This window comes from Cucumis melo, chromosome 11 (assembly GCF_025177605.1).
Source record: "Cucumis melo cultivar AY chromosome 11, USDA_Cmelo_AY_1.0, whole genome shotgun sequence".
Taxonomy (NCBI): domain Eukaryota; kingdom Viridiplantae; phylum Streptophyta; class Magnoliopsida; order Cucurbitales; family Cucurbitaceae; genus Cucumis; species Cucumis melo.
Genome location: NC_066867.1, coordinates 1,203,097 through 1,212,888, shown reverse-complemented (window position 1 = coordinate 1,212,888; position 9,792 = coordinate 1,203,097). Strand labels below are relative to the sequence as shown.

Genomic DNA, 9,792 nt, shown 5'->3' with positions numbered 1-9,792 from the left:
TCCTAAAAAAGAAAAACCTTTTGCATTTGCAAATTTTCCTAACAACATTGAAACAAATTGAAATGGATACAAAATTTTTAATTTTGTTGGTTTCTTATATTTAGAGTTATTAATTTAGTCGGTAGTGCCAACCCAACATGAGAAGAAGCGTAGTAGTAATAATATCGTTACTATTTTGGTTGTAATTAGGATCAAACGATAAGATAACTATGAGTCATGAGATACGTAATTGTATGTAATCGATACACAATTACCCATCAATAGCATTTTAAAGATAAAATTACAAGAACAAGATTCGTGTAAACGTGGAAGGATGAATGATGAATGAATGCGATGGGTCCAGTTTTGGCATGTCTTCGAGGGCTGTTGTTGTTGTTGTTGTTGTTGTTGTAACAGGGGAAAGCTATTGAGCTTCAAAGTTCTTCGATTCTACATTTTTTTTCTCTTTTTTTTTTTTTGGTTGCCTTTTCTCTTCCTTTACTCATACCTTCCTTCTTCTTCTTCTTCTTCTTCGCACAATTTATATTATCAACCAATTTTCTCTCTATGAAATTCTACTTTCCCCCAATATGTTCAATTTTGAAGATGAACTCATAATTCAACCAGGAATTTCGTGGTTAATCTGGATTCAGCTTCTTGTTATTCTCCTCCTCTTCTTCCTTTGTTGTCTTACAATTTTCGCTATTGATTTCTCCAAATCTAGTACTGCTGATTTCAACTCCACTGCTGCCATTGCCTCCTCCTCTTCCACTACTCGCTTCCTTTCTCATTCTGCTCACAACGGGAAGAACATTCTTCCTAACCCCAATATCAGGATTGGCCCTAATCCACCGCGTAATGCGCAGGTATGCTGTTTCTCGCCTTCTCTTTTTTAACAATTAGTGTAAGTAAGAATTTTTGTATTTGTAGCTGGTGTATGAAATTTTTCACGAATTTAGGGTCGAGGAGTTTTCTTTTTTACAGAATCTGGTTAAATCCCTTGGTGTTGTTTCACTTTATTTTCCAATTTTGGATTTCTAGATTCCGCCATAGCTACGGATTTAATTGCATGGTTGTTTTCGCCTTGATTGATCGGCTTTTTGCTGGGTAATGGGAGAGAATTTAGGGCATACAGAAACGCTTTAGGTCGATTTATGAATTGAATATTTAGGAAGATTGGTGTTGACAGTGTCGAGAGGTTCTCTATGATGCTTGAAAATCTGGGAGGTTTTTCAATTTTATGAAGATTTAGTTACCCCGTGCGAACTATAAAGGCCAAATTTTTCCTTGATTCAACTACATTCTCCAACGTAGAGCCAAAATTCTTGGGTAGTAGGACAAGAAATGAAAAACTTGCCGTAAGGCCATGCGAAATTGTAATATTTGCACAATTGGGTGGATGGAGATTTCTGCTGGAAGCTCTTACTTGCTTGTACCCATCCAAAACGATTCAGAATGAAAAATTTAGTTAGAAATTGTGTTGGGTGAGTTTTGCATTTGAGGCGCTTTGCAATTCAACACTGGGCATGGAGTTCGAGATATAGACCATGTTGCTGACAGCCAGGTAAAAATTTTGGAACTGAATGTCTGCATTAGCTTTGATCTTGCTCTGTTCTTGAGCTGAATATTGCTGGAGCTCAGCCAAAATTACATTGTATCACATTGCAGCTATTGGCCAATAGCAGAATTGAAATTGAAACTTGTCGTTAGCATAGTATAGGAGGGGGTGTCTTCCGTACACAATGAAGAAAGGGGCTCATGTTGAAGTGGCCTTGCACCAGAATTCTACTTGAGGAATATCAGGGAATGGATCAGAAAAAGTGTCTCTTAGATAATGGAGAAGGAAAACCCATGTAAGGAGCCTTGTGATTTTACTGAATGAAGACACCAGGAATAGAGAGAAAAAAATAGATGGCACAAATGACAAAATTGACATCAGCAATCTGCCACAACTTCCTCCAAAGAGCTTGGAATCCTTCAGAGCGCTTTTGCTGGGTCTTATCCAAGGACATTTTTAACTTCAGAGCGCTTTATGGATCTCTCCAACCAAGTAGACACTCTCACTCTTCATTTACCTCACATGTCCTTTCTCAGGAGACTCAAATCTTTACTCCATCTCCTTCTATGGAATGGTAATGGATTGAACAGCTTCTATTCCGTGGATGCAATCCTGATCTCAAAGAAAAAAATAAATATGAATAGGGTGTTCTATTAATGCTCAAAAGCTATAGTTCAGAGAAATGGTGTTAGCTTTTGGTGACTATTAACTCTCTCTCTACTAGATTGTTCCTGTCCCCATAGATCACCTCCTCGTGTATCCCTGTCCTTTGTAACTAACTAGCCAACCCCACAAGAAATGGTAATAAATAGCTTCAATATCCTTATCTCACTGAAGATCACAAATACAAATAATGAGTTTTATGAATACTTGAAGAGAGGAATGGTGTTGACGTTTCGTGAAGATCATACTAGATTCTTCTTGCCTCCCTTAGATCATGCCCTCGTAAGCCAACATTTTGGTAACTAGAGTTTATTCTATTGTTTACATAAGGAGTAATTCTATCCAGGTAACTGAATGAGTGGATCGTCTGTACCCAGAGTGTTATGCTTCTTGTTAAATTATCTGTTGTTGAAGTGCGGGGGGTCAGGTGTTCTTTGCTGTTAATAAATCACTAAATTGATTTACATGTTGGGCTGAATGTCACTCAAGAGTAGTTTTATACACATCTTTAGGCTACAAAGAAGCAAGAAGTTTGTCTTTCTTGGGTGTTTCTTGTGTATTTAAAACATTGTCCACGAAAGACCCTAAATTTCCAATTCAGTACAATAAAACAAAAGAAGGCCATCCTCACCCACCACCCGCTCAAACCCCCGACCCACCCAAAAAGAAAATAAAGGAGAAAGAAAAAGAAACCAAGGAGAAACGTGTCTAAGAATTACTTTTAGTTTTAGTTTTATGCGAGGGTTGAATCGAACTCAAGTTGGCTTATTGCATATTATATCATCAATTAACTATAGTCTAAATTAGTAGCCTCACCAAGTGTGAGCTCCTGCATGTTGTATGTATTGGGAACCAAAGATTTGCCCTTCAAGTGCATTGAATTGCTAGATTATATGCAGGTTGCTAACGATCAAAGCACCAGGGGGGAGATAACAAGTAGTACGAACAGGAGAATCACACAAGTGGGAGAAGGCACTGTAATAGGAGGAGAAGGCTCTCAAGAAACCAAATTAGATCTTCATCCTTGTAGTTATTTCAGGCTTGCTAAATCAGCTTTTCTCAGATGCCTGGGGTTGGACTCTTCAAATGAGAACTCAATCTCAGATGAAAGACAAAGAAATGAATCAAGGAAATCCAAAGAAAGTTGATGTATGTGTCACTTTACCCATTAAATAAAACTGTATGCATTATATTTGTTAGGTAGTTGTGTCTTTTTACTGTAATACATCTTTAAAAGCATTATGATTCTCATACCGCATAAGATATCAAAATTGATTGATTCATCCAAATACATCGTCAAACCAAATGATACTTCATTCTAAGTTTTATTTGGGTAGTTTGGCCCCCGACATAAATCGGTTTAAACAACTCAACTCAAACACTATTGAAGTTAAAAAGATACCAACTAAGTCCTAATGTAAATAAAACTTATAGTTTTAGGCAAATTATTTGACGGAAGGAATGGTGTATAGTTATTTTGTCTATTTTGTTGTCATGTAGTATTATGTACTTTAGTCATTAGGGAATTAAATTAATCAAACTGGTTTGTTCTACTTGATGTGTCAAATTTTTATTGATTATTTTTCTTATTATACGGTAAAAATGAAAAAAAATTATATTAAATGATAAGTCTTCTTAAAATATTTACAAATATTGAAAAATAATTGTGATAGACTATTGATATAAATAGATACAAATAGTTATAGTATATCTTGATTTATCACGGTTCATTGTAGATAGACGGTTATATTTTGTAACTATTTTGGTTTTCTTTGTTATATTTAAAGTTAGGAATGACAAAAAATTTTGTTTTTTCTTTCTTCTTTTCGTAATGATAATCCTTAATTTCATACAAGGATGAAATAATCTAAATATTTATTTTTTTGAAGAGATTATTTTAAACGGCACACTGATGAAAATATTTTTAAAAATATAGCATAATAACTAAATGAGAAAATAAAATCATTTTTCGTATATTTTAAACAAGTTGGTCATTTTGTATGTATATATATATAAAGGGAATTGTTATGGATAATAATAATAATAAAAAAAAAAAGTATTCAAAATATAACAAAACGAGGATTCGATCAATTTTACTATATTTTTTAAATAGTTTTAATATTTTGCTATTTTTAAAAATATTTATATATAAAAAGATTTATTTTCGTAAATATAATAAACTACTAAAATAACGGCCTGTAACAAGTTCATAAGTTAGCCATTTTTTTTCACTTCGATCTTTTTTCGTTGTTTTTATTCTTACGCTAACCAAATCTGAATTTTTTTTTCTTTTTTCGTTGTTTGTTGCGATTTTTTTCTGTCTTTCTTCTTTTCCTCCTCTTTTATTATATAAAAAATCTTTTAAAAAAAATTGTTTAGATTGAAATAGCCAAATCCAAACGAGTGTAGCAAAAGAATTAAAAAAAATCATTTGACCAAATTTAAACACGATTGAAAAAATAAATGATCCTATAAACAAATCGCAAAAAGAATCTTTAAAAAAATTTGTTTAGCAGATCGTATATCAAAATTTGAAAAAAAAAATGGTTTAGATTTGAGATTGTGTAGCCAAATCTAAACGATCTTGTTGAAAAAATAAAATAAAATCTAAACTGAACCAAATCTAAACGAGTGTAGCAAATATTAAGTGCTTTTTTTACTATGTAATTGACGGGGTATTTTTGATATTTTTCATTGTGGGTCTACGAACTTTTACATTTTCGAAATTGTTCTCTACGATCTAAATATTTAAAACGTCATTTTATTATTATTATAATTTGAAGTGTAATAGAAGGTAAGTAAATGGAAGGCACGGATGTTGGATTAATTTTAGAGGTTAGTATGATTATTAAGTAGTTGGATTATCACATCTCATGCTTAGGCTCCTCCTCATAAAAGGATTAATATGACATTTGAGATGTCCACTATAGGTTCCATGGAGTTTGCTACTTTTAAACCATTTTTATATTTTATCCACTTTCTTACTTCATCAAAATGTTTTCTTTTTATATATATATATATATATATATATATTTAATCGTGGTTATATATATATATCCCCGATGAATTACAATAGATCAAATAAACTACTAGACACGTACAAGAAATAGTCCAATATACATTGTTGTATATGTAGATATAAAGTTTTTGTCATTTAAATTAATTTTTTCTTACTTTTGATTCAACGAATTGTTTACAAAAACTTAATTAATATAACGTTTGTACCATTAATTTCAGAAAAAAGTGAAATTAAATAAAAGAAAATTTTATCTTTAAGTTGACTTGCCATCGATTGGAATTTTTAGGCGTCGAATATCTTTACGTCAGGTGTATTACTCTGAGTTCATCCTTATTCATATTTGTTGACCTCAACAAAATTTCATTACCCAAAACTTCAAACGTCCATTTTAACCAATACACAAAGCTTCGATTATTCGAAGGCCAAGTAATCGATTCCGCTGACAGAGAAAGACCATAAAAATCTTTATCACAAAGGTGATCTGGAAAAACCCAAATCATCATCTTCTTGTACATCTGATATTGGTCTAAAAGTTTTCTTCCCCAATATTATAATCAAAATGTCAGAATACCCATTTGAATATTTTTACCGATGAGTCCCAAGTTTCTTCTGGGGTTTCTACAAGCTCAAATGGGTATCCCAGATCCGCCGTCCATTGATTGGATTCGTGGGTCTTGATGTGATTTCTCACTTTCTTCCTCTGCTCTTCGATTGGACCTTTCAACTTTGCTTCCAATTTTCCTGGAAGATATGAAGTTAGTACCACATTTTCTTGCTCTTTTGTCTCCTCTGTGTTTCCTGCTGTTTTGATATGTTCTGAATTTGTATTGGGTGTGTTCTGATACTTGGGATGGTTTATGCTTGAGAACTGGATTTGTTTTGTACTGTTGTATTTCATTGTTTGCATTTCCATGTGGTAGGTGGGTTAGATCTAGCTTCTTTTGAATGATGTTCTATTTTCATTTGTTCTGTTTTGTTCCAAATTTTGTTGAAAGATTCTCTTATTATTGCAGACAGATGAATGAAGTGCAAGAAAACATATTCTGTCTTAAATATTTAGTTCAATTATTAGGGTCTGGTTTGGTAAGTTTTTGGTTTTTGGTTATTGAAAATTAAGATTATAAACATGTTTCTTTATTTTGTTATCCACTTTACACTTTAGCAACCAAGATAAATGTTGACAACTAAAATAAAGTTTTTGTTTTTAGAATTTGATTAAGATTTCAAGTGTTTCTTCAAGAAGTATGGAAAACATAGTATGGAATATATGGAAAATATAGTATGGAATTTAGTATAATTGCAGGATTGGAGATTGAACCTTTAACGTAAAGGAGGAATCTCACTTTGGCAATATAGTATGGAATTTAGGAGAAACAAAGATAACTTCAAGAACAGAAAACTAATACGAAATCCTTACCATTCGAGGCCTAGGATTTCTAGTTTCATAGTGTTCTCTGATTTCTTAAATTGTGCTCATTTTCTATTCTTTTTCTTTAGTTTCTACTTTAATCATTGATTTGTTTCTGAGATGTGGCTATGATTTAAAATTTTAAGCAAAAAAATGTAGAAATATGAAAGCCTAGATATCAGAAACAGAATAATTTTGATATGAAACACTGTTTCGATTGCATCTTTTTACTGTTAGGCTGCCAACATTTCCATCCGGCTCATAGTGGTGCTGTGATAACAACACTATATTTGGTTATTGAATTTGGAGATTCCTATTTTCTACTATTCATCAACACTGTTATTCAATTCCTTACTCCATCTACCAATGAACAGGAACAGGAAAATATATGGGGTCTCTATCTCTTTGATTCTCATCAACTTGGCGGCTATAATGGAACGTGCGGATGAGAATCTCCTACCGTCGGTTTACAAGGAAGTTAGTGAAACTTTCAATGCCAGCCCATCTGATCTTGGATATCTTACATTCATAAGGAACTTTGTCCAGGGATTATGTTCACCCTTGGCTGGTATCCTAGTTCTTAGTTACGACCGTCCTAAAGTTCTTGCAATGGGGACCTTTTGTTGGGCTCTTTCAACAGCTGCTGTTGGTATTTGTCTCGAGTTTAAGCAAGTTGCATTCTGGAGAGCCGTGAATGGCTTTGGCTTGGCTATTGTGATTCCAGCACTCCAATCTTTCATTGCTGATAGCTATATGGATGGTGTTCGGGGTATGGGATTTGGCTTGTTAAGCCTCATTGGTTCCTTGGGGGGCATTGGAGGTGGTGTCCTTGCAACGGTTATGGCTGGTCAACAGTATTTTGGCGTAGAAGGATGGCGCTGTGCTTTCATTCTGATGGCTACATTGAGTGCAATAATCGGTATCCTTGTTTACATGTTTGTAGTTGATCCTAGAAAAACTATTAACCACATTCAGGAGAGTTCAGATAGGTATCAGCGGAGGTTTGTTAGTCGTTCAATTAATTTTTTCTCAAGTTCTTTGTTGTTTTTTCTAACTTGGTTAGTATCTGGCTACAGGGATAATTTGATAGACCGGACCTTGCCTAATTCATCATCAATATGGTTTGAATCCTGGACTGCTATGAAAGCTGTTATGAAAGTGCATACATTTCAAATCATTGTTCTGCAGGGCATAGTTGGATCACTGCCTTGGACAGCCATGGTGTTCTTCACTATGTGGTTCGAACTAATTGGTGAGTATTGCTTCGAATCGCCCTGCATCCAACGAACACTAAAGTATCATCTTGTGGACAAGAAGTTAGTTAGTACTCTCACAATACGTCTACAAGTGTATGACTGTAAATAGAACAACTTTCTTAACATTGCTTTTTATCGTTCAATGTTTATCAAGCTTTCAATATTTTCGATGCTGTTATATCAGGTTTCAGCCATAACGGTACTGCAGTTCTACTTAGTCTTTTCGCTGTCGGGTGTGCATTGGGGTGTCTCCTAGGTGGTTTAATTGCAGATAGGCTGTCGAAGATCTATCCTCATTCTGGTCGAATCATGTGTGCTCAATTCAGTGCTAGTATGGGCATACCATTCTCATTGCTCCTCCTCCGACTCATTCCGCAGTCTGTTGATAGCCTTCTCATCTTCGGTGTTACTCTCTTTCTGATGGGCTTAACAATCAGCTGGAATGGCACTGCTGTAAATGCCCCCATATTTGCTGAGGTTGTCCCAATCAAACACCGAACCATGATATACGCATTTGACCGTGCGTTCGAAGGTTCATTTTCATCATTTGCTGCTCCTCTAGTTGGTATTCTCTCAGAGAAAATGTTCGGGTACGACGACACAGCTGGAGCTTCGTTACTGAAGGCTCTTGCACTGTCAAAGGGACTTCTCACAATGATGACAGTTCCTTTTGGCATTTGTTGTTTGTGCTACACCCCATTGTATAAATATTTTAGGCTTGACCGTGAAAACGCTCGAATGCAGGGTTCAAAAGGTTCTAAATCTATCGATGACCTTTAAGGAACTTTGTATATTGTAATTCAACTGCTATTGTATTTTTTTGAGGCCCTTCTTTTCTCCTTTTTAGAATTTTCTATACATGAACATGAATTAGCATTTGAGGTTAAGTTGCGCATATTGTTGAGAAACATGAAGGATTATACTCTTCAACTGTTGAATAGTTATTTTTTCCTCTTCATTCAGGACATTCATTCTTGTACTGATCATAACATTCCTTCTGTGGTTCAACCATGAAACAAAGCATTATTTGCTTAAATGATGGTTCTTGGATGTTAGGAAGGATAACGGTATTAAATTTTCGTCGATACGACAACATTTCCATCAATATTTTTCCAATTTTCATGGATTCGATATTGACACAATAAGTGTAGAAAAATCCACTAAACATGATAAAGTAAGCATAGAGTTTAAGTAAATATCATATAAACAATAAACATGTTAACTATTTTAAAGATCCAAAAATATTTTGTTTTGGTATTTGGGTTTATTTCGCTTCACAACTTTCAAAATTACAAATTTAGGTAAAAGGTTTTTTATTTTTAAAATTTTCATAGGGTTTATTCGGCATGGAATTGAAACTTTAAGGTTTTGTCGATAAAGTTAAAATTTACCTCTTGAAGACTCTAAGATCCATCAATTAATTCTTAACGTCAAACATTTATTAGACATAAAATTGAAAGTTGAGAGATTCATTACTTTTGGAGACTTCTAAAAAATTCAGAATAAAATAAATTGTAATTTAATTAAAAAAGTTATTTATTATAAAATTTTGAGATGCTGTTGCGATATAATTATGTGTACCATTTACATGTTTGCTGTTATAAATATTAATATAATATATAGATACATGTCCATTATTCGTTAGTGTGCTTAGTGATCATAGCCACATGTCAACCTTTCAATCCTCCAACATTTATATCATGTGTCTATCAAATACTCGATCTCAATCTTAGTGACCATGTAATCCACTTCATGCTTGTCAAATTGCCTATAAATAGTGACTTTTGGTGGAGTCGTAAGACATATCAAGATTGGAAAATTTTCCAAGGAAACGGAAGATAGTGGAGAATTTTGAGATTTTTCTATTTTTCTTAATTTCTTTAATTTTTTATTTATTTATATTATTTAC

At 33.7% G+C, this 9,792-nt stretch overlaps 2 protein-coding genes across 4 annotated transcripts; both read left to right on the top strand.

Annotated features, from left to right (window-relative positions):
* Window positions 1-205: 205 nt before the first annotated feature.
* Window positions 206-3,489, top strand: LOC103497467 (uncharacterized). The gene is made up of 2 exons (XM_008459669.3): window positions 206-845; window positions 3,100-3,489. The coding sequence occupies exons 1-2, from the start codon at window positions 570-572 to the stop codon at window positions 3,346-3,348; spliced, it is 525 nt and encodes a 174-aa protein (XP_008457891.2). The 5' UTR covers window positions 206-569; the 3' UTR covers window positions 3,349-3,489.
* A 2,032-nt stretch (window positions 3,490-5,521) lies between these two features.
* On the top strand, window positions 5,522-8,841 carry LOC103497468 (uncharacterized). Of its 3 annotated transcripts, none has more exons than XM_008459670.3 (4): window positions 5,522-5,974; window positions 7,002-7,628; window positions 7,704-7,879; window positions 8,068-8,841. In XM_008459670.3, the coding sequence occupies exons 1-4, from the start codon at window positions 5,970-5,972 to the stop codon at window positions 8,661-8,663; spliced, it is 1,404 nt and encodes a 467-aa protein (XP_008457892.2). In that variant the 5' UTR covers window positions 5,522-5,969; the 3' UTR covers window positions 8,664-8,841. The 3 variants fall into 3 exon arrangements, with proteins under 3 accessions (XP_008457892.2, XP_050935306.1, XP_050935307.1); XM_051079350.1 differs by having other exon boundaries at window positions 5,550-5,974; window positions 7,002-7,616; XM_051079349.1 differs by having other exon boundaries at window positions 5,549-5,974; window positions 7,002-7,879.
* Window positions 8,842-9,792: the final 951 nt, after the last annotated feature.